The 26,456-nt window shown below is 31.8% G+C and overlaps 1 protein-coding gene across 28 annotated transcripts in view; it reads right to left on the bottom strand.

The window, feature by feature from the left end:
* LOC127729023 (centrosome-associated protein 350-like) overlaps positions 1-26,456 on the bottom strand; it is a 149,361-nt gene that overhangs the window by 52,280 nt on the left and 70,625 nt on the right. For all 28 annotated transcript variants that reach the window (XM_052236595.1, XM_052236597.1, XM_052236598.1 and 25 more), the window contains 4 exons: positions 8,629-8,805; positions 6,597-6,704; positions 3,879-3,968; positions 2,628-2,726 (listed from right to left, as the gene is read on the bottom strand). In XM_052236595.1, coding sequence (XP_052092555.1) covers positions 2,628-2,726; positions 3,879-3,968; positions 6,597-6,704; positions 8,629-8,805 — 474 coding nt within the window. The remainder of the gene's footprint in view (positions 1-2,627; positions 2,727-3,878; positions 3,969-6,596; positions 6,705-8,628; positions 8,806-26,456) is intronic.

Here is a 26,456-nt window from a genome sequence, read left to right as displayed (position 1 = left end):
ATTATTCAATTTAAATATATGAAAGCATTTAATAACTCTGTTATTAAATACTTCACACTTAAACAGATGAGTTCACATTTCTTCAATTCACCTTTGATATAAATTTAGATTTTCTTTTATAAAACAGAACACCCTTCTCCCTTTTATAAAGGCATGACAAGCATAATTACATTCAATGTGATGCACATCTACGCCTGAACTAACGTCATAATTCAATTATAAGTTCTAAGAATTCAAAAAAACGAAAAAAAGAAAGACAAAAATGAATTAAACTGACAACTCTGACCTAAAACTGAAATTATATCATTAAAACTTGATAATGATATAATACTAATTTTATCTGATCAGACATTTAATTTTTATCTGATCTGTCTTGACAAATGATAAAAAAACGTAAAGAACTTTGTTTACTTCATTGTAATTACGCAAAACTTATTATATCGTTATAAAGAAAATATAGAATATACGTCAATGAGACAGCGACCTAACGACTCAAAAAAATCAAAAGAAAAATATTTATACTATGAGTACCAATTAACTAAAAGTTTTAAACGTAAAAGAGAATGCTTTTAAGGTTACGTTGAAGTATTTAACAGTCATCTAGTGATCATTTCTTTATCTGATGTCTGCCTCATTGAATACAGCATTAAATTGTTTATGACATAACAACAAAACACCTTTGTGCGAGATAACTTCAATGAAAATTTGACTGAAATAAGATATGGGGTATCAATAGGGCAGCAACACAACACAAACAAAAATACCATAAAGGCATGTATAAAAATAAGGAGATGTGGTATGATTGCCAATGAGACAACTTTCCACCCAAGTTCAAATGAAGTGGATGTAAGCAATCATAGGCAATCTTACGGCCTTCAACAATGAGAAAAACCCATACTGTCTGTATAGTCGGCTATAAAAGGTTCCGACATGAAAAAAATATGAAACAATTTAATTGTGTCGATTTTATAATCCATGCTTGCTGTTCGGTGTGAGTCAAGGCTCCGTGTTGAAGACCGTACTTTGACCTATAATGGTTTACTTTTATAAATTTCGACTTGGATGGAGATTGTCTCATTGGCACTCATACCACATCTTCTTTATATCTATTGTCTGTGAAAAATCAATTTGAGCACCCTACTGTGGATTCATATATGTTAGTGGGACCCAATGATTGTGGATTGTGGAAAATTTATATTATATTCGTAGATATTTGATTAAGAACTATTGCCAAAGTCAACATACAACCCTTTAAAAAATTGGTACTACATTGAACATTTAAATTCATGCTGAACTGATATCCACGAAATCAACAAAAATTGGTAACCTATGCGTAATAATGAATCTTCATGATTTTCCAAAAATATATACGTTGATGAGATTATAACTGCACTCACTGGTAAAAAAAAAAAAAAAATTCGTAAGGGTTCCACGGAACCCAGTGTCTCGCCTACTTTTTCTGTTAATCGCAGGCTCAACAAAAATGAGGAAGTAAATCAATAAAAATATTCCTCTTGATACTATCTTTTGATTGTAAGAAGCTTCTGTCCAAGTTTGGTAAAAATCCAGGATAGTTTATGAATCTAATAAATGTTTAAAAACTTTAACTGCAGACTGAATGTAATGTTAACTGAAAGAAAACAAAATTTCCTTCTAGATACTAGCATTTGATCATAAACAAGCTTCTGTCCAAGTTTGGTACAAATCCAGAATAGTATAAGAAAGTTATTAAAATTTTAAAAACTTTAACCACAGAGTGAATGTGTTGTTTCCTGGCAGAAAATCTAAGTCCATTTAAAAGTAAAATACGGAAAAAATGGATTTATTTTTTTACAAAATTTCCTTCTAGATACTAGCTTTTGATCATAAACAATCTTCTGTCCAAGTTTGGTACAAATCCAAAATAGTATAAGAAAGTTATCAAAATTTTAAAAACTTTAACCACAGAGTGAATGTGTTGTTTCCTGGCAGAAAATCTAAGTCCATTTAAAAGTAAAATAAGGAAAAAATAGATTTTTTTTTTTACAAAATTTACTTCTGGATACTATCTTATGATCATAAACAAGCTTCTGTCCAAGTTTGGTTGGAATGCAGGATAGTTTAAGAAAGTAATTAAAATTTTAAAAACTTTAACCACAGAGTGAATGTAATATTTCCTGGCAGAAAAACTAAGTCCATTTATAAATAAAATACGGAAAAAATGGAATTTTATTTTTACAAAATTTACTTCTGGATACTATCTTATGATCATAAACAAGCTTCTGTCCAAGTTTGGTAGAAATCCAGGATAGTTTAAGAAAGTTATTAAAATTTCAAAAACTTTAACCACAGAGTGAATATTTGTGGACGCCGCCGACGCCGACGGAATGTAGGATCGCTATGTCTCGCTTTTTCGACTAAAGTCGAAGGCTCGACAAAAACCTTGAAACCAGTACACACCACCTTCTTTCCTATTTGTTTAGTCTGGTGCATCTGGTCTTCCAAAATATCAATGAAAAACATAACCCGTAGAATCCACTATTCCAAAAGGAAAATTTCAATACTGTTATAGTCAACATGACACGTACAAGATTTTATAAGTTTTTAAAAAACTTTTTAAAGGTCCTGATTGTTTCCATCATTCATACCTGGTTGAGAAGTCTGTGATGTTCTACGTGTTTTTAATGGCCCTAACTCCCTCATTACCAATTCTTGTCCAGCTCTCCATGAAGATGTCGTTATAATTTCTGCAAATAAAAAAAGTTTTCAAATAGTTAATTTTAAGAACTTTCATGCCATAAAGAAGTTAGTCATACCAGAACACTTGTTTTATTAACAATCCTTCCTGTACTGTAGAACTTTACTTTGTTTTTAAGACATAAATGCTAATTTCCACTCTCAACGATCTTGTTTATTACACACAAGTAAGTATATATCTCAGTATTTATAACATATCATAAAAATTTTAATACTTTATGCAGAATTTTATAGAATTTTACTCCTTTTATTTTTTCATTATCCTGCATATTTTTTGGCTTAGACTGGTCACTAGACACTGGGCAAATCTAGCTATAAATTGAATTTTGATTAACTTGGGTAAATGTTGGTTTACACCAAAGGTGTCCACACTTGAGTTAAATTATTTCTGATTAAAGTTGGTAATTATTTGTAAACACTTAATAGGTTTTACATTAAGGTTAAGTAAATTCCAATTTACCAGAGTAATATAGACACTAAATATTTATATACAATTTTTTTTAGTTTTTCCTGAGAGAATTAAATGCATGTACATTTTCAATATTAAGTTTAAAAGGTCATTGTTCTCAGAAATGTAGGGTTAAAAATTTATCAATTTTATATAGATTGTATATGGGAAAATCATTCTTTAGTGAATAAAACTAATACATATGTTTTTTGGGGGACATTACACAGATCAGTCACTTTCTTGGAATGAAAAGAAAAATGAGGGTACTCATTCTTGTTTCATTGGTATTTAACAAGTGAAATTTTGTCAATATACTGTCACTTTGTCTGTCCTACTTCCGACATAATTTTTGATTGCTCCACTAGGAATCTTCTCATTTCCCCCTCTTAAGATGTAATCTTGATAATTACAAAAGCATACACCAAAACGTTGTGATTAGCTAACATTGTCCAAAACAATGTAAATTCAACCAATGACGTGATGTAATTTTCATTTTGGGGTAACACAGTCATTTAGATTCTAATACGACAAATTTTCAAGTGCCTTATCATTTTCGCTTAATTACATCTAATTTCAAACAGAGGTACAAATGTTTAATGAAATTATTTTTTTTTTAAATCTGCTAACCATTGCCTTTTGTTTATTCTGAATTCAATAGAAATATAAATTACAAATGCCTTCCGAGTTGTCTTACCATTTTTCTTCTGCTTATTGGTATCTTTTTTATTAGCTTTAGCTATAACACGGGTCAGTTTTCTTTCCTGGTCTTCTTCTTTCAGTGGCTCTGTAGATAAAACAATTAAAATAGAAATTTACATTAATATAAACATGATGAAAAGATGAAATAATTTTAAAAATGATTGTTAAATAAATATCAAAAGTTATACATTTAAACTGAAATCGGGACGAAATTTGTCTGAAAATAAAAGTTTGACTAAGCTGTATTTGGGTACTGATATACATGTTGCTGATGTTCTATATTAATGATAGATTGGACAAGGGAATAAGATTGGACAACGGAATAAGATTGGACAAGGGAATAAGATTGGACAAGGGAATAAGATTGGACAAGGGAATAAGATTGGACAAGGGAATAAGATTGGACAAGGGAATAAGATTGGACAAGGGAATAAGTGGACAAGGGAATAAGTGGACAAGGGAATAAGATTGGACAAGGGAATGAGATTGGACAAGGGAATGAGATTGGACAAGGGAATAAGATTGGACAAGGGAATAAGATTAGACAAGGGAATGAGATTGGACAAGGGAATAAGATTAGACAATTGGACAAGGGAATAAGATTAAACAAGGGAATAAGTGGACAAGGGAATAAGATTGGACAAGGGAATAAGTGGACAAGGGAATAAGATTGGACAAGGGAATAAGTGGACAAGGGAATAAGATTGGACAAGGGAATAAGATTGGACAAGGGAATAAGATTGGACAAGGGAATAAGATTGGACAAGGGAATGAGATTGGACAAGGGAATGAGATTGGACAAGGGAATAAGATTGGACAAGGGAATAAGATTGGACAAGGGAATAAGATTAGACAAGGGAATGAGATTGGACAAGGGAATAAGATTAGACAATTGGACAAGGGAATAAGATTAAACAAGGGAATAAGTGGACAAGGGAATAAGATTGGACAAGGGAATAAGTGGACAAGGGAATAAGATTGGACAAGGGAATAAGTGGACAAGGGAATAAGATTGGACAAGGGAATAAGATTGGACAAGGGAATAAGATTGGACAAGGGAATAAGTGGACAAGGGAATAAGATTGGACAAGGGAATAAGATTGGACAAGGGAATAAGATTAGACAAGGGAATGAGATTGGACAAGGGAATAAGATTGGACAATTGGACAAGGGAATAAGATTAAACAAGGGAAAAAGTGGACAAGGGAATAAGATTGGACAAGGGAATAAGTGGACAAGGGAATAAGTGGACAAGGGAATAAGATTGGACAAGGGAATAAGATTGGACAAGGGAATGAGATTGGACAAGGGAATAAGATTGGACAATTAGACAAGGGAATAAGATTAAACAAGGGAAAAAGTGGACAAGGGAATAAGATTGGACAAGGGAATAAGTGGACAAGGGAATAAGTGGACAAGGGAATAAGATTGGACAAGGGAATAAGATTGGACAAGGGAATGAGATTGGACAAGGGAATAAGATTGGACAATTGGACAAGGGAATAAGATTAAACAAGGGAAAAAGTGGACAAGGGAATAAGATTGGACAAGGGAATAAGTGGACAAGGGAATAAGTGGACAAGGGAATAAGATTGGACAAGGGAATAAGATTGGACAAGGGAATAAGATTGGACAATTGGACAAGGGAAAAAGATTAAACAAGGGAAAAAGTGGACAAGGGAATAAGATTGGACAAGGGAATAAGTGGACAAGGGAATAAGATTGGACACGGGGATTAAGATTGGACAAGGGAATAAGTGGACAAGGGAATAAGATTGGACAAGGGAATAAGATTGGACAAGGGAATGAGATTGGACAAGGGAATAAGATTGGACAATTGGACAAGGGAATAAGATTAAATAAGGGAAAAAGTGGACAAGAATAAGTGGACAAGGGAATAAGTGGACAAGGGAATAAGATTGGACAAGGGAATAAGATTGGACAAGGGAATAAGTGGACAAGGGAATAAGATTGGACAAGGGAATAAGATTGGACAAGGGAATGAGATTGGACAAGGGAATAAGATTGGACAATTGGACAAGGGAATAAGATTAAACAAGGGAAAAAGTGGACAAGGGAATAAGATTGGACAAGGGAATAAGTGGACAAGGGAATAAGTGGACAAGGGAATAAGATTGGACAAGGGAATAAGATTGGACAAGGGAATAAGATTGGACAAGGGAATAAGTGGACAAGGGAATAAGATTGGACAAGGGAATAAGATTGGACAAGGGAATGAGATTGGACAAGGGAATAAGATTGGACAAGGGAATAAGAAGTCTAGAAAAAAGGATTGATAGGAGACCAGAAGTGAAAGACACAATAAGACTTGGGGAATGTAAAAAGAAAGTAAGGTAGGGTGGGAAAAGGGACTAACTTGTCTGTACTTTCTTACTGTTGTCATTGTTTAATGTTGCTACAGAATAAATTTATCATCAAACACCTTATAATACATCCTTAATCAAAATAAAATGAAAATCTTCACGATATAAGACTCTACAAGCCTTCTTTAAAGTCAAATTTTTAATTGTTTCATAAATCAAGCATCAGTAAAATATTCAACTGAAAAATTGATAACCACAGGAATTTCTTTAACCTACAATTTTTACCTTAAAAGCTTGAGACATATAAATAGGACTCTCTTTCCCCTCCCCCTCCGAAAAAGAAAGAACAAAAAACAACTTATTTTACTCTTTTTCAATGAATTACAAACCCGGTGTTTTCTGTGCCTTGAGAATTTTCTTTTTCTTGTCCTTTTTCTTTCCATCTTTCAATGGCTTTACTTCCGTGTGTTTATATTTCACTTCTGTTTCACTAAAACCTATAAAATACAAGCATTATTTAATCAGAGAAGTTATATCACATATAGCATGTAATGACATTATATGCATCAATTCATCCATTCTATTATTAAACTGCAGTCGATGACTTTTATATAAATCAGTGAAATTTTCTTTATGCAACGCAATATCGATATAAGTCCATTTGGCTCACAATGCTTTCCCTAAAAAAAAAGGTTTGTGTGTAACGAATATATTATGACACTTCTCATAAGATCCACAGTTCAGACTGTAATCCACAGTGCATCGAAACACAACATTACATAATAGAGGATAACACTTACACAGCATGAGTCTTATAATACTATAAACACCTGGATTTTGTTTTATCTTGTGACAGTTAAACCTATCTCTTCTTTTTACATATAACCAGGACTCAGCAAATTTCAGAAATAAAAATCTATTATAAATGGAATTAACACAAATGAAACAGTAGAAACTACTTTCAGACTTAGAAAAACTTAGTACACTACAGTTGGATATCTATTGAGATAGTATCCTAGGGGGATAAGAGTTACATAAAGTTTAAAAATACCACTGAAAATGCATTATTTGTGTCAGTATAGTTGAATAGTTGAACCTTTTCTACTTGTTCTTACCATAAGAGTGAATTTTAATTACTGTAGATTCATTTTTATTCGTGGGATATCTATTTTGGGGGATTTCGGGGGTATAGGAGAACCAGGAATTTAAAAGTTCAACGAAGTACAATTCACTATAGATTTGTATGCAGACTTTGGCGAAACCACGAAATCAAATATACACAAAAACACAATTTTTCATCAATCTAAGAAAATTGGTTTCCCACAATAATAAATAAATCTACAGTATCCATCATCAATTTACTAGTGTTTTATTGAATTCAAATTCATCGAGAGCATCTTTTGATCAGTTATGGACTGCAGGAAGCATCATATAGTTGTATTAATCATAAATCATATACTTTCGATGGTATTTTTAAAGTCAGTATATCATATGCATAAACTTATTATTTTTTTCTAATTTTGCACTTCTTGTACATAAAGAAAATCATTTTCACAATTCATTCCCATTTTAACAAGGTCGCAATTTTTCTTGATTAAAACAAAGAAATAATTCAATTTTACACGTCTATATTTAGCAATTTGCAAACCATCAACTATCCAATCAAATCCAATATCTTTCCAGCAGGAATATGATAACGAAAACTCCATCCTTAAAACATCTTAATAAAATGCTACACAAGTTTTATTAACAATTGATTAGAACAAACGGATATCAATAAAACGACTTCTCATCAGCGTGTAACAATGGTAATTACTTTCTATAAAGGAGATTCAACATTGCATGGCAGTCAATATTACATAATCAGGCAGTGATTTTCTTTAGAAACGTACAATGAAAAAGACATGGAAATATTTCATCTATTTTACTTTGACAGGATAAAACAGTGACATTAATTCTGTTGATGAAAGAAATCTGTCATTATTGTCGGTACATTGTCTGCATGATTAACTGTTACGGTGGCTTTTCAAGTCCGGTGATAAATACGAAATTAAAATTTTCATTGCTGTTTGATGTCATGTAATTTTTAAGCCTGCATCATCAAATATAATTATTACAAATGAATTCTGTAAACCTGTAGTAGCTCTCATTTTTTTCAATAGAATAATGTGAAAGACAACAAATGACAAATCGTTAAACTGATAAAAAGATCTTATCATTTTTAATAATTTTTTACATGAAAGTGCTTATGTACTACTTTGTATGAAAAAGGTTTATTAATCTGATTACAATGAAGATCCTATGTCAACGTCCAATTTTACTTTCCATTCTGATAAATCCTACTGTCAATCAATGAAATTTTTGAAAATGTTAATCATTACAAAAAACTCTAGTATCCCATTCAGTTATGTAAAATGTTACCTTTGTATGAAGGTGGAGGGTGGCCTGCTGCTATTTTTCTTTTTGGGTGTTTGTCTTGACCTTCTGTATGATAATCGTTTGACCTGGTCTGAACCGGGTCATTGTCATTGTGAAGCAGTCGATCAGAGTTCATATCTGTACCTCCCATTGCATAATCTTCAGCATATTCTTTGTTTTCTGAAAAAGAAACAATTAGTTTGAACTGATGGATGCTTTGTTACCCATTTTTCTTCATTCTGCACTCCAAGCCTTCTCATGACAAGGGATTCAGCTGTTTGTAAAAAAAAATTATAATATAAACTTAATATCTGGGGTGATCTCAGATGCTCCGGAAGGTTAAGCAGATCCTGCTCCACATATGTCACCCGTTGTGTTGCTCATGAAAGTACAATATCTTTTAAATGTCTGAGGATTTTGAGAAGATTGAATGCAGTGTGTACTACTAATACACTGCAAAGTTCACATACATACATGAAGTTTCAAAACAAATTGTGCAAAATGATAATACTTAAACTTCCAAGACCTACTAAGCTGAGGTATCTCTTCTATATAAACTTTCTTGTTGACTTGTTCGTCGATATATATTTCAAATGTAAAAAAAAAAATCAAACAATTTATTTAGTAAATAGCATTACTATTTAACCACTTTAAAAGGTCAAGTATTTGTTCACAAGTCGGTCAGATTAATTTATTCTAACCATTCTGTTCTTAAATTTCACAGTAAATATCAAAATTACCATTCTATGAAATATCAACACTGTCTTCAAGTTTGTTTATAGAGTATATATTACACCATGGGTCATATAGACTATATATAACTTCGTCTCACATGATATTCATTTAAAAAATGACCCTTTAAATTTAGACTTCCATATATATCATCTGTACTCTTGCCTAACAGCAGTAATTTCAATCTGAATTCATTACTATAACAGACACAGGAAAACTTTCGTTATAACAACAAGAATTGTGATTAAATTTACCTGTACCAGTTTTTAACGTAAGACCCATTAAAATAACTATTGTAGAATATTTTGCTGGCAGAAACAAAACAGCAAAGTTACACAACATATCAGTAGTCCAAATGTAGGAAAAAATTAAAATATGGACTATATAAAATCTATGTAATTAACTTTCAGTAACCAAAACAAAACTTTTTAAACACAGACAAAACACATAAGAGTACAAACACACACACATAGGACTTGTTAATGATATCAATAAACACAACCAAATAAAAACTTACCATTAAAACAGACCTAAGAACTTCCAAAAATATATACTACTAACAAAACACCCAGTGTGAAATGAACACGAAAAAATTCCTCTTGTGAATGAATGAGTGTAAATATACAAATTCTGACTTTTCTTTTGTGGCAGTATATTGCTGGTGAAAGGCTCTAGATGAAATACAATATTTACACAGGATCAGTAAAACTAATGGACCTTCTGTAAATATTGGCTAATCTTTCCAACAAACCATAAACAAACATATACCCTTAAGGGTCTAAAACGTTTAACACTTAGTCAATAGTGGACTGGACTACCATGTTGTTGTACATGTACAGTTTTTTTTTGCATTATATTTTAACCTACGCTTTGTGTGTAAAAATAGATTATTGCTAACAGTTTAAAAAGCAACGTACAGTTTTAGTTTATTATATAAAGCTATTAAAGTTAGCCTTTGTTTTGTAAGCAGAGTTTAGTGAATCTCTTTATTAGTTCTTTGTCTTGATAGTTTTAACAGAATTGAACCATGCATCTTTGTTTAACAACTGAGGTTCAGGTTTTCTATTAAAAAAAAGAAAATGTTAAGTAAAAGTCCATAAAAAAGCAATTCAAATAAAAACCATATAAAGGCATCTAGAGGACCAACATGTACACAGAATTAACTAAGTGCCAATACAAAGACTATGGGGACCAACATATACACAGAATCAACTAGTTCCAATACAAAGACTACGGTGTTTCCCAACTGATCATATTTCTCCACCCTCCCCAAAGTTGTTAATGTGATTCAATATTTATTTTTGAATACCTTGGAGGATATTCCCCATTTTAAAATGCTGTTAAAAACTTTTATAATATCTAGTTTTTTTTCTGTTGTTAAAGGTCTGTAAGACCTGATGACCCTGCATACAGAGAATCCTATAAAATTCCAATTAAAAAAAAAATCAAAATTTTATTTCACTTGTTTTGGGTTTTCCGACTATAAATTTATCAACCTTCATTCACTAGTCCATATAATTATACAAAAAAAAACCAAACTCAAATCCTGGAATTTCCCAAAAACATTTGACATTAAGCATTTTAATTGAAGTTACAACAGCACAGTTCACTGCTTACTGTTGTACAAACTAGTCATTTTGGTTTATTCTTAGTGTCAAATATTTTACACTGCATTTTACATGCTTGTCCATTAGGATTCCACTTTACATATATTCAAAGGTCCCTTTACAAGATTAAAACATTTGAAATTTACTCTTATTTGAGTGTTTCCTTATATTAACTAACATTGTAAATAGAAATATCTATCATTAATAACCTTTTCTCTAAGACTGTGTTCTAAATCCAAAATCTTAATGTTAGTCTACATTGTACTTGTCAGATAATTTTACATATGGTTTAGAATTTTTTTCTCTTTTGCATTCTAAATATGCTTTCTTAAAATAGGAACTTGACGTTCCGTAACAATGCTTAACTTAAGCGTGATCGTATTTATCTAGGGCCATTAAATCTCAAGTTTTTTTTATCAGTGTTGGTAAATAAAGGAAACCTTTTTCTATCTTCCAATCTGTCAAAGGTCAAAGTTCTATGTAAAGTTTTCAACTTAAACAGATCAAATATAATGGAAATTAAATAAATGTTAAGCCGAAGGTTATACATGTAACCTTAGAAAATAATAGTGTGGGTGTTTTCAAAGTTTTTACAATTTACAATTTAAGAATTTCCATTTGCTGTAATTACAGAAAATAATCGGTGGGAAAATGAAAGTTTACCTCCAGAGATTTACATAAGTAATAAGTTTACATTTGATAGATCTTACCATGTACTATTACATTGCAATTTCTGCTCCAGGGTAAAGAGGTTTTCTGAAATAATTATCAGTTATGGGAAGATAACTAGAATCAAACGGTTGTTTTCTTTTCTCTTATTGTATGCAACAGTGGAACTAGTTGGGCAGTTTCATATAATACTGCCAATTAGTTCTGCAAAAACAGAAGCTTTCAGTTACATTACCAAAGAACTTTAACAAGCATTAAGTATTACACTGACAATTAAAGCCTGTAATTTGATTTTTACAGTTTAATATAATTTCGAGATGGGTATTTAAACTAATTTCAAAAAGAAAACTTCCATTTTATTAAGATGGAACACTGTTTTCCATTAACGTTATATACAAATTAAGTCACAATAAATGATACCTTATCCTGCCAATTAATTACAACATATTTGAATAATTTAAAATTTTGCTAGTAACACGTATTCTGATTGGCTGAAAGTTTTTTGTCTATCAGCTCATAGACATAATTTTTGTCATGTGACCGTAACGTCATCAACGTTTCTTCATGATTTACTCCTTAAAATGGAATTTTAGAATTAAATTATAAGGAATGACTGTAATATTTTTTCTGTCTATTCGAAATAACATCAAAAATGTGGTGCCCCCTTTTAAATAACCCGCTACACGTCATTCCTTAACTAAATTTTGAACTTCAAATATAACAGGAATTACTCTCGCATAAAAAAAATAGGTCATAGTGACCAAGTTTTTGTATAATCCAAGATACAAAGTTGACAAATTATCATTCCTCTTTAACTTTAAGTAGCTTAGATCTGGACCTATATTAGAATCCCTCCTTCATTATCATAATGACTCATGACAATGTTTATTATTACATGAAATATTGCTACCAACAGATTACGTTAAATTCTAGGGACATTAATGAAGGAGTACTGTAATATGTGAATTGAATCCGCTGTAATCAAACCAAAAATTGATTACTAAGTCCAAAAGTTTAATTTCCTGTTTAACAGAATCTCTCATGTGCTATTTTCTTTGAAACCACTGTATAATTGAAGTTGACTTCCCAACTTGCATTGTGTTTTTAATCTCCATTCGGATTTGCAAATTTTTGCCAGGGAGAAAAAAATATGTACGTAATCAATAGTTTGAATAAAAAGTAAACCACTTGGGTATATAAGAACTTATAGAAAATTCGGTGAAAAGACATATTTTATATTCTCTTAGAGAATTGCTCTAGTTGCTTGAATGTAAATTTAAATTCTTGACATATTTTTTATAACAATAGCTTTGTTGACACATGTCAATTTACGCTGATGATAACCAGTTACTGTGGATTCATTTATTTACGAGGGAACCAATTTTTCGTGGATTGAGAAAAACTTGCACCTTCGTGGATATTTGATTTCATGGTTTGTCAATGTCTGCATACAACCTTATAGAAAATGTTGAACATTTAAATTCGTGGTTTATCTGTACCCACGAATTTAACAAAGATTGGTACCCCACGAATAATACTGAATCCACAGTCCCTAGTCCAGGGCAAACCAAGGCATCAAATCAAATCAAATATTAAGAAAATTATTTTAGTCTCCAAGTTGCCAAGAATGGCGTTTTATATAACAAAAGTACACCAAAATATGTTTTTAATCTCCAACCAAATAATCATTTCCTAACAAGGGTTAAGACAGCTTCTTGATAATCATGACATTTAAAAAAATTACTTCATCAAATTTACACAATTTTCCACTTAACTGAAACCCACTACTATTGTGGCCTATTTATATATGGGTATACAGAGTATTATGTTTATCAAAATTTTGTAAGATATCAGGTATAAAAAGGCCAAAAATAATTATCTACATGATTTATTGGTTGATATATATAGGTATACATGTACTGTAAAATGTAGCTTGATACGACCGCAGAGGTCGAACCCTGAACAGTTGGGGCAAGTATGGACACAACATTCAAGCTTGATACAGCTCTGAATTTGGATTGTTATTAAATATTTGACACAGCATAGGTTTCTGACACAGAAAGAATGTGGTCTAAGAACTTGAATTTTTTTAATTTACCTATTATGGTCCAATGTCCAAAATCAAAATACATAGTTAGATTCAGCATATCAAAGAACCCCATATATTCAATTTTTGTTGAAATCAAACAAAGTTTAAATACTGGACCCTATCTTGGACCAACTTGAAAACTGGGCCCATAATCAAAAATCTAAACACATGTTTAGATTCAGCAAATCAAAGAACCCCAAGAATTCAATTTTTGTCAAAATCAAACTAAGTTTAATTTTGGACCCTTTGGACCTCAATGTAGACCAATTTAAAAAACAGGACCCAAAATTAAAAACCTAAATACACGGTTAGATTTGGAATATCAAAGAACCCCAATAATTCAATTTTAGATGAAATCAAACAAAGTTTAATTTTGGACCCTTTTGACCTCAATATGAACCAATTAGATAACGGGGTCCACAAATAAAAAATCTAAATACATGGTTAGATTCAGCATATCAAAGAACCCCATATATTCAATTTTTGTTGAAATCAAACAAAGTTTAATTTTGGACCCCAATTTGGACCAACTTGAAAACTGGGCCAAAAATCAAAAATCTAAATACATGTTTAGATTCAGCATATCAAAGAACCTCATATATTCAATTTTTGCTAAAATCAAACAAAGTTTAATTTTGGACCCTTTGGACATTAATGTAGACCAATTTGAAAACTGGACCCAAAATTAAAAATCTAAATACACTGTTAGATTCGGCATAACAAATAAATAAATGTGATCAAAGATTTTACAAATCTAATGCGCCATACTGTGCAATTAAAGATTACTTCTTGAAATTTTTCAATATTTGAAATTTGAAAAAAAAATAATATTTGAAGAATAATTCTTTTTAATTTCTGAAATCTGAAATGAGAAAAAATTGGCCCCCCACAATTTCTTTTTATCCCCCCCCCCCTTTTTCCCCCAAAAAAATTCTTTCCCTCAAGATATGGTCATAATCTCAATTCAAATTTCCAATGGAGTTGGCAACCATAATTACTCATTTAAATTTACCATAGTGCTAAAAATATAGTGTCAAATCTTTCATATGGATTTTTTTGTAAAAAAAAAAGATGAAAACATTTGCAGATATTTTTACTGGTCTTCCTTTATAAATATGCATTTCTTTAAACATAATTTAAAAGCAGTGTAAGGGAAGTAACCAAAACGTTGTATTTGGATTACCTCCCTTACACTGTTTTAGATTATCTTTATTGTTCATTAACCATTACTTTATACATAATTTAAAAGCAGTGTAAGGGAGATAATTTCAATGATGTATTTGATTTATCTCCCTTACACTGCTTTAAATTATGTTTTGTACTAAAGTATTTGTCCATTAACCAGGACAACCTTGTTTTTCCCCCTTTTTTGCCCCTAATTCCTAAACGGTTTGAGCCATAACCCCCCAAAGCAAATCCTAACCATCCCTTTGTGGTATGGAAACTTGTAGTATAATTTCAGAGAGATCCATACACCGTTCCACAGTTATTGTCTGGAAACTAGAAAATGCTCATTTTTGGCCCCTTTTTGGCCCCTAATTCCTTAACTGTTGGTACAATAACCCCCAAAATCAATCCCAACCTTCCTTTTGTGGTATTTAAATTTATGGTCAAATTTCAAAAAGATCCATTCACTTAAACTAAAGTTAGAGTGCGAAAACCAATATGTATTCGGACGACGACGCCGGACGACGACGACGACGACGACGACGCCAACGTCATACCAATATACGACCACAAAATTTTTTTGCGGTCGTATAAAAAGTAAGTCTTGTTTTAAAATGTGACTTTAGATTGATCAATTGATTGATCATGGTTTGCTTACCTATTTTATATAAAAATAAGATGTGGTATAATTGCCAATGAGACAACTATCCATTAAAGTTCAAATGAAGTGGATGTAAGCAATTTTTGGCAACCATACAGCCTTCAATGCTATAAAAAGCTTATACATATTTAAGTTAAGAAGAAATTACTGTGACCATTGAGCAGCCTTATTCAAGCTTTTTTAAGTGTTTTCTTTAATATGCTGGTAGTTAGCTTGTATCAGACTGTCGGGTTTGGCTTGTGAACATTGTTCAAGGCTATAAGATGACTGTTATTATTCATGGTGTGTAATAAGGCTGTTACATTGAGATGAAGAACAGCAATAAAAGCGCTGTTCCTTTGCTTTTTGTGTTTTTTTTTCTGCTGTGCATGTAATTATTTTGTGTCATGGATGGATACCCCATATCCTTTGTTTTTCTATTATGATAATATCACATAACAATGAGGAAAAAATTATTTAAGAGATGTTAAAAAAAATCATAAATTATGTGACTTAAAAAAAATGGACCTCAACTGAAAATTCTCAATTCTCTTTTTATAGTTACATCAGTTATGCATATTAATGACGAGTACCAAACAAGCCATGTCTTCCTGTAGGCCAAATAATAATAAAGAACTTTTTACTAGGGTGCAATTTGTATAATAATAGCCCTCTTCAAAGCGGGTGAATACTGATTTGTATCACTACAATATAATAGTTATTACGGTGAAGTTGAATTTCCTGTCATTTATTCATCATACTCGCACGCACTTGTCTAGAAAAAAATATATCTCTGTACATTAACCTCAGTTTCAGGTAAAGAGATATGTTGTTTTTTTTCTGAGACAAGTGCTTTTGACCATCCTCAAGAACTTGTGGTCATCCGATGTTCAGTACTTCAGTACTTTGATTTAATTTGAGTTACCATTTCCGGTAGAGGAAGACAATTCAGATACCTCATTTTAACACTGAAAGGGATTTCAACCTTCAAGGAAAGGTAAAATATTCTGTTGTATGCTTTAATGGAAACAAAACCGATTCACTTATTAAGTACCACATCCATATTCTAAAGACCACTTGTGGCTAAATATATTGCTCACTTCCATATTCCGCAGTTCCACCAACTGATTACCATTAAATGGTTAATAAATGTCTTTTGTGACAATGTAATTCCCATTAATCTAAATTGCAAATGTGATCAAGTTATTAACTATATGAGAGATCTTTTACCGTCAGTGTTGTTTTATAGGTCTTCCTTCGTCAACGAGCCTATTGTTATACATATGTATTTAAACACTGGCATATACTTCACATCAGTTAGCTCAAACAGAAGGGGATCAGTATAAAATCAACATTCCTGATCATGAGTAAATAATGAATCCCTTAGATCACGGTGGTATCATGCACGCTATAATCATAGACACTCAGAGATCTCTCACCTTTTTGCACGTATTTATGTTTGCTGTATGCTCACTTATTATTGAAGATTTTTATTTTTACTTTTTTTTTTAAGTTTTAAGAATGAAATTCTGAGAATCTTATTCATTCCATTAAATGCATAATTTTATTTGCATACAAACCATACAAATAGGTCAATATTATTGTCAAGTACTTATGTTTTAATTGTGGTAATTTTCCCAGCATATATAGTTCTAAGGGAATTTAATGAATGCTTATACTAACATGCAATTTTGTTGAAAAAAGCATTGCTCTATTTAATTAAAGGTATTTTTGTCAATGAAAGGATTTAGTGTTGAAGTTTGATCACTTGTCATTTCTTGTATTTATTCACAACTCGTCTCAACTCAGAGGGAAAATTCATCTCTTGCAACATAGTTTTGTAAATACAGATGTTTTTGCTGTGTTTTTACTATTGCGAAAACTGAGATGAAATTGGTGTCAAAATTTTTATCCCCATTTTGTAGGATTATTTGAATGCAGCTTTTCATTTTTAGCTTCTTTTTGTATTGCATTTGTGTTGATTCTTCAACAATTGCAATAATAAATACATGTAGAATAATATCTGAATTTACAGTCTATATAAGTTGTGGTATATGATTACCAATGAAAAAATATCTATATATAAAGACCAAAGGCAAAAGATGTGAACAATAATAGGGCAAATGGTGAACTTTATAGATCTTCATATAGGTTCACTGTGTTAGGTTGCTGTCTCACTGAATCACCAGACAGTCATTTTAATCAAATGTTTATCATATCAGAGAATTAAACCTGTGATGAAAACTTTAACCGAAAACCAGTGGCCACCACGGTTTTTGTAACCTATAACAAAATTATTTCTCTTATTTGTTGTTGAAAAGAATGTTATTTCGATCCAAAATTAGCCATACCATTAAAATCTGACTCAATCTAAATTTGGCATTTAGCCTGCTTACCTAAACTTAATTATTCATATTATATCCTAAGCTTTATGAAAAAGAAATGATAAATATATCATTATGCCTTTCAAATAAAAGCTAACAGTATGTCACAGTTGAGGCTTATATTAAGGAAAGTCTACTTATATATATTTAAAGAGGTTCATAAAGGACGTCTTTTTTATTGCAACATTAATTTTTCAAGTCCCCCCCACCCCCCCCCCAGTTCAGTTCAAATAACTCATACCCATTTTTATTTATGAAACAATATTTAAAATATCCTTGTTTTCTTTAAGTTCAAAAATATTGATAAGGATTTAATAGGAGCTTTTGTTATGTAGTGTAAAGATTGTTACGAAAAAATAAAATGGCTCCTTAAAATCAATTAACATTATTACTTTATAGGAGGTTGGTTTATATAAATACATTTGCCACTTCCTTACTGATGACAGCAAAGAATATCAAATGTGCAACTAAAACTTTTTAATATTGTAGTCATGAGAGTTCTAGAGAAAAAATTGCTGTGGTAGTCCTTGAAGAAAATCTGTTGGTCCTCACTATTATTTCTATTGCAAAATACCAAAATTGTGTGTGTCCTTGCAAAATTTCCTTGGTCAAAACCTTCGGACCACCACTTTTCAAAAAACTCTGCATTCTACAAACGTCAGATCATCTTATCTTTGTCAGATGAATTAAAATTCAATGAAACAAGGAAAATCTGAACTATTGTTTTTGAATTCATTTCAAAATCTATCAATTGCTAATTTTAGTATTCATTAAACTCAAGTTCTGAAACAAATATACCCAAAATCTCTTTTACTTGTAGAATCTGATAAAAAACAGTTTTTTTAAGTTTTGTTTATTGTGTTCTTTCAAAAAAACTTACAAAAGTTCTAAATACAGGTGTCTTCAAAAATCCTTATTAAAGGCATTATTTGTGAGACCATCAGAGTTAAAACAACTGTCTAAAGTAGTAGTAACAAACTATAAGCTCCAAGGAGCATGTATCCTTTACCTGGTATCTTTGTCTTATACTAACTCAATAAGTAACGGAATTTTCAAAAGGACCATCAAAACATTTAGCACTTAAAGACTCTGTTAAACTGCTAACAAAAATGATTAATACTCGTTCCCCAACCATGGTCTATTATTAGAAGCAGAAGCTTTGGTGCCTGAATAATGTCTGTTGACAATGTCCAATGTCCTTGAGTGTGGCCAAATTAGGTTTCAAATGGTTGAATAGAAGGGCAGACATTACCTTTTGTGTAATGATACAGTATTTTCCCCCAAGAGCTTCACAAAATGATTAGAAAATAAGATAATATCAAATCACTTGTATTTGGTCCAAATTGGATGTGTTATAAGAGTACTAGGTACTTATTTCAATTGCAAGCTAAACTATATCATATTGCCAGAAATCTTTTAATATGTTTTCAATATGAAAAAAAAAACTTATATTACAAAATACAATAATAGGCTTATTTGTCAGTGAAAAGGCTTCTTGCCATGTAAAAACTAATTTCTTAAATCATAATTCACTTCTCAAGATCCAATTGTACAAGAAATTATGAAATTAATACAGATCAAACTGAGATTTTTAATTTCACCATTGAAAAATTTGTTTTATTAACATTGAAAGCTGTTAAAATTGTTATGACCTTTTTGACCTTTTCTTTAGTAAGGTTCTGTGTAAGTATTTGTGGTACAAAGTTTCTGCGAACTTAAATGATACTTGAGACACATAAATGCAGATAAGTAATTTCAATATATAATAGGTAAGTAATTTCTACATATAATAAATAGATAAATATATATGTATACAGAAGTTTGACACCTGCACTGTGTGTACTCTTATCTACATGGATGTTTTGGGTCTATTTGGTTTGTTCTTATACAGTAGTTTGACACCTACACTGTGTGTACTCTTATCTACATGGATGTTTTGGGTCTATTTGGTTTGTTCTTATACAGAAGTTTGACACCTGCACTGTGTGTACTCTTATCTACATGGATGTTTTAGGTCTATTTGGTTTGTTCTTATACAGAAGTTTGACACCTACACTGTGTGTACTCTTATCTACATGGATGTTTTGGGTCTATTTGGTTTGTTCTTATACAGAAGTTTGACACCTGCACTGTGTGTACTCTTATCTACATGGATGTTTTAGGTCTATTTGGTTTGTTCTTATACAGAAGTTTGACACCTACACTGTGTGTACTCTTATCTACATGGATGTTTTGGGTCTATTTGGTTTGTTCTTATACAGAAGTTTGACACCTACACTGTGTGTACTCTTATCTACATGGATGTTTTGGGTCTATTTGGTTTGTTCTTATACAGAAGTTTGACACCTACACTGTGTGTACTCTTATCTACATGGATGTTTTGGGTCTATTTGGTTTGTTCTTATACAGAAGTTTGACACCTACACTGTGTGTACTCTTATCTACATGGATGTTTTGGGTCTATTTGGTTTGTTCTAAAATTGATTTCCATACATCACAAATACTTCAGTACTTTGCATGTATAATGCAACATTTCAATACCAGTACTCAGCCTAAGTTCAACCTTTTTTTACAAAGATATGTATTTTCATTTATTTACTAACATTTATGCATGGAAATGTATTCAGAACAAACTGATGACAAATTCAGTGAAAAAATGCAGTCATTTTCGCCAAATCTTAATTTGAAGTTATCATACCAGGGTCAAGGTCAAGCAAACCTGACAATTTCCACTACCCTACATCAAATGATTGTTACTGGTCTACTTAGGTGTGCATAATGAAAACAAGGTGTCAAAAAGAAATGGTTACAAAAATTGTTTCTTAAGCATGCTTTATAGCTTACTGTTCGGTGTGAGCCAAGGCTCCGTGTTGAAGACCGTACTGTGACCTATAATGGTTTACTTTTATAAATTTTGACTTGGATGGAGAGTTGTCTCATTGGCACTCATACCACATCTTCTTATATCTATATACAATGTATCTTGGATTTCCATTCACTGAAGTTTCAATGTAGTTAATATAATATGCTGTTTTGCTTAAATATAATTTATACTTATACGAAGCACATTTTCCAAATATTTGTTATATTTTATGAAAACTTGAGAGATAAAGCTTACATATGTCAATATTACAGAAAATTGTAGGGAAGCTATAAATTAATTTACAACAGTTACTGGATTTTGTACCATTTTATTTCTTAAGTGAAAACATGCATTGTGACCCTTTTTTTTTTTACAGAATATTAAGATATAGGACATCTCCAAAAAGTCCAACTTGACTTTAACCTAACTGCACATTTTACGAAATGCTTTGTTTTCACATTTCTAAGTAACTTATAAAACTCTGTTTCAAAACTTAGAGTAACACTACCACTGTTCCAGAAAATTTTCAGCCCACATCCTACATTTTCTATTGGCAGTCCAAATCTACAGCCCTTCATCCAGGTCAATCCATTTTTGATAGTCAATCTATTGTTATAATTATTAATTTGTTCTTCAACTGAATATGAATGAAATATTTGTCACTGGACGTTAAGCAATTAACCATCAATCAATCAACCAATCACTCATCAGACGGTATCAATTACTTCCAATTTGTTTACACTAATTTTTATTTATTATTTTCTTCATATTTCTGAATGACTTGTGAAAATGAAGTCTATAGAAGAGTATAAGAGACTTCTGTATTATTCAAGTGTCCTGAAAAATCTTAACGCTTCATGTACTATAAGTATTAACTTATTTGCCCTCAATTATCAGAGCATTGGTTAATAATAGATTATAAGCAGGCACACAAAACGTAGCCAATAATTTGTCAATTGTTTGATGATAAACCAATTTTTTTTAATTTATTGGGCTGTTGTGAACATCTAATATCATTTTGCTAATAAATGAATCGTTTATACATAGGTTCTGTCCTATTAGTCATCTGGACCAGAGTTAGAAAAATAATAGACCAAAGTATATTTTATATTGATATCCTTATATCCAACAGGTTTCAAGAAGTCTGGGAGTTATTAAATAATCCAGGATATGTCTTAGCTACATGTAAAATTTCTAAGAAATAACTATTATAATAAGTTCTTGAAATAATCTTTAAAATTTAAACTTTTAAACATTGAAACCTTGACAGGAGAACATCTTAAAGATTGTACTACATACATATTAGGGCTGTTTCATTAAAACATACATGGTAACCAGGGAAGGCACTTCGAAAATGAGGTAACCATTTATGAGTTGATTTAGAGTTTCTCTTACTCTAGCTTTCACTATACAAAATCACCCACTCATATATGACACTTCAAAGTGCCTTCCCTGGGTCCTGTGTATGTTTTTACAGAACAGCCCTTTTGGAAAAGTATAATGTTAATCATTAAGTGCCCATTTCAGGCTAAATCTTTAATCTCTCTAAGCTGAAACACTAAATCAGAGCAGGAAACTGTCAGATATCTAGCTAGTCACTGCTAAAATTCACCCCAGCAGCTTAAGCATGAATCTTTTCTCATTTTATCTAGTCAGGTTTGAAATTAGCAGGGGCCCACTCGCCAATGGCCCCTAAAATTTGTTGTGGGCTACTTAAATTTCTGCCTTTCTTGTATAGGACTATACATGTGGGCTACAAAATTTAAGCTGTGGGCTACCATTGCCAAAGTCTTAAGTTCAATCCCTGCTAGTCATGGCCTAATCCTGTTCAAAAACTGTGTCATGGCCTAATCATGTTCAAAGACTGTGTCATGGCCTAATCATATTCAAAGACTGTGTCATGGCCTAATCCTGTTCATAAACTGTGTCATGGCCTAATCATGTTCAAAGACTGTGTCATGGCCTAATCCTGTTCAAAAACTGTGTCATGGCCTAATCCTGTTCAAAAACTGTGTCATGGCCTAATCATGTTCAAAGACTGTGTCATGACCTAATCATGTTCATAAACTGTGTCATGGCCTAATCATGTTCATTGACTGTGTCATGGCCTAATCATGTTCAAAGACTGTGTCATGGCCTAATCATGTTCATAGACTGTGCATGGCCTTATCCTGTTTAAAGACTGTGTCATGGCTTAATCATGTTCATAGACTGTCATGACTTAATCATCTTCATAGACTGTGTCATGGCTTAATCATTTTCATAAACTGTGCTCTTCCTTTCTTCAGAACTTTTTTTTTCCAAATTTCATGATTCAATAAAATGCTTCGCTGGGCGCAGCTTGATACGACCGCAGAGGTCGAACCCTGAACAGTTGGGGCAAGTATGGACACAACATTCAAGCTTGATACAGCTCTGAATTTGGATTGTGATTAAATATTTGACACAGCATAGGTTTCTGACACAGAAAGAATGTGGTCTAAGAACTTCAATTTTTTTAATTTACCTATTATGGTCCAATGTCCAAAATCAAAATACATGGTTAGATTCAGCATATCAAAGAACCCCATATATTCAATTTTTGTTGAAATCAAACAAAGTTTAATTTTGGACCCCAACTTGGACAAACTTGAAAACTGGTCCCATAATCAAAAATCTAAACACATGTTTAGATTCAGCATATCAAAGTACCCGAAGAATTCAATTTTTGTTAAAATCAAACTAAGTTTAATTTTGGACCCTTTGGACCTTAATGTAGACAAATTTAAAAAACGGGACCCAAAATTAAAAATCTAAAAACACGGTTAGATTTGGCATATCAAAGAACCCCAATTATTCAATTTTTGATGAAATCAAACAAAGTTTAATTTTGGACCCTTTTGACCTCAATATGAACCAATTTGATAGCGGGCCCACAAATAAAAAATCTAAATACATGGTAAGATTCAGCATATCAAAGAACCCCATATATTCAATTTTTGTTGAAATCAAACAAAGTTTAATTTTGGACCCCAATTTGGACCAACTTGAAAACTGGGCCAAAAATCTAAAATCTAAATACATGTTTAGATTCAGCATATCAAAGAACCCCATATATTCAATTTTTGTTGAAATCAAACAAAGTTTAATTTTGGACCCCAACTTGGACCAACTTGAAAACTGGTCCCATAATTAAAAATCTAAACACATGTTTAGATTCAGCATATCAAAGAACCCCAAAAATTCAATTTTTGTTAAAATCAAACTAAGTTTAATTTTGGACCCTTTGGACCTTAATGTAGACCAATTTAAAAAACAGGACCCAAAATTAAAAATCTAAATACACAGTTAGATTTGGCATATCAAAGAACCCCAATAATTCAATTTTTTATGAAATCAAACAAAGTTTAATTTTGGACCCTTTTGACCTCAATATGAACCAATTTGATAGCAGGCCCACAAATAAAAAATCTAAATACATGGTAAGATTCAGCATATCAAAGAACCCCATATATTCAATTTTTGTTGAAATCAAACAAAGTTTAATTTTGGACCCCAATTTGGACCAACTTGAAAACTGGGCCAAAAATCTAAAATCTAAATACATGTTTAGATTTTGCATATCAAATAACCCCATATATTCAATTTTTGTTGAAATCAAACAAAGTTTAATTTTGGACCCCAACTTGGACCAACTTGAAAACTGGGCCCATAATCAAAAATCTAAACACATGTTTAGATTCAGCATATCAAAGAACCCCAAGAATTCAATTTTTGTTAAAATCAAATTAAGTTTAATTTTGGACCCTTTGGACCTTAATGTAGACCAATTTAAAAAACGGGACCCCAAATTAAAAATCTAAATACACGGTTAGATTCGGCATATCAAAGAACCCCAATAATTCAATTTTTGATGAAATCAAACAAAGTTAAATTTTGGACCCTTTGGACCTCAATGTGGACCAATTTAAAAACGGGGCCCAAAATCCAAAAACTTAATACACGGTTAGATTCAGCATATTAAAGAACCCCAAGAATTCAAGAATAAAACCCCATTGAAATTGATCAAGAAATAAGCAATTTATACGAAGTATCTTCTTTTGCACAACACTGTGCAATTGAATATTTCTTGCTATTGCGCAATACTGTACAATTGACAATTTCTTGCTATTGCGCAATATTGTGCTATTGGATATTTCTTGCTATTGCGCAATACTGTGCAATTGAAGATTTCTTGCTATTGCGCAATACTGTGCAATTGAAGATTTCTTGCTATTGTGCAATACTGTGCAATTGAAAATTTCTTGCTATTGCACAATACTTATTATATAATAATTTACACATCCTGTTTGGTGTGTATCTCCTACCATATCATTATTATTTGCTTTTAAATATAAATCAGAAATAATCAACTTAAAATGGAAAATTTTAAAAGAAAAAAAAAAGGAAAAAAAGAAAAAAAAAAAAAAAAAAAATCTCCCCCCCCAAATTTTTTGAACCCCCTTATGATTCATCACCCCCAAACTCAATCCCAGCCTTCCCTTTGTGGTATGGTACCTTGCAGTACAATTTCAGAGAGATCCATACACTTGAACACAAGTTATTGTCTGGAAACTAGAAAAATGCTTATTTTTGGCCCCTTTTTGGCCCCCAATTCCTAAACGTTTCGGGCAATTACCCCCAAACTCAATTCCAGCTTTCCCTTTGTGATATGGAACCTTGTAGTACAATTTCAGAAATATCCAAACACTTACACACAAGTTATTGTCATGAAACTAGAAAAATGCTTGTTTTTTGCCCCTTTTTTTGCCCCTAATTCCTAAAATTTTGAGGCAATTACCCCCAAAATCAATTACAGCCTTCCCTTTGTGATATGGAACCTTGTGGTACAATGTCAGAGAGATCTATACACTTACACACAAGTTATTGTCTGAAAATTACAAAAATGCTTATTTTTGGCCCCTTTTTGGCCCCTAATTCCTTAACTGTTGGTACCATAACCCCCAAAATCAATCCCAACCTTCCTTTCGTGGTATTGAACCTTATGGTGAAATTTCATGGAGATCCATTCACTTAAACTAAAGTTAGAGTGCGAAAACCAATGTGTCTTCGGACGACGCCAGACGACGCCGGACGACGACGACGACGACAACGACGACGACGACGACGCCAACGTCATACCAATATACGACCAAAAAATTTTTAATTTTTGCAGTCGTATAAAAAGAGCCACCTTGGCATAGTGCCAAAATCATTCATTCAGAACAAGGAAGGAATATAGTAACGAAAAATTAAAATGTATAGTAAGAAATGCACATTCAGGTTTCTTCAAACTTGTATAACAAAAACACAATAACCAGATTAATGCATTTCTTGATTATTTCGTCTACTAGCTGTGACTTTCATGTCATGTTCTTCTAAGGTCAATGGAATTGCAGACAAATTATTCCAAGACATTAACAACATACTGTGAAATTAATTAGATGTAACGTAATCAATAACATTTCTTTATTTGGCATACATCTTAACTGCATTACCTCAATAGAAGCTAGTTTATACCTGGATAGAAACTAGTTTCAATTGATATATAGACTATTCACACTTTTTTAACAGCGTACTCTAATTTACTAGTATATTATATAGATCTTGAGTGAAGGTTTTCTCTTTGCTGTTTGATTTAAAGTGGTGATTTAACGTCAGT

This window comes from Mytilus californianus, unplaced genomic scaffold, assembly GCF_021869535.1.
Source record: "Mytilus californianus isolate M0D057914Y unplaced genomic scaffold, xbMytCali1.0.p SCAF_2, whole genome shotgun sequence".
Classification (NCBI taxonomy): domain Eukaryota; kingdom Metazoa; phylum Mollusca; class Bivalvia; order Mytilida; family Mytilidae; genus Mytilus; species Mytilus californianus.
The sequence above is the reverse complement of the archived record's forward strand: the minus strand, read 5'-3'. Positions and strand labels throughout refer to the sequence as shown.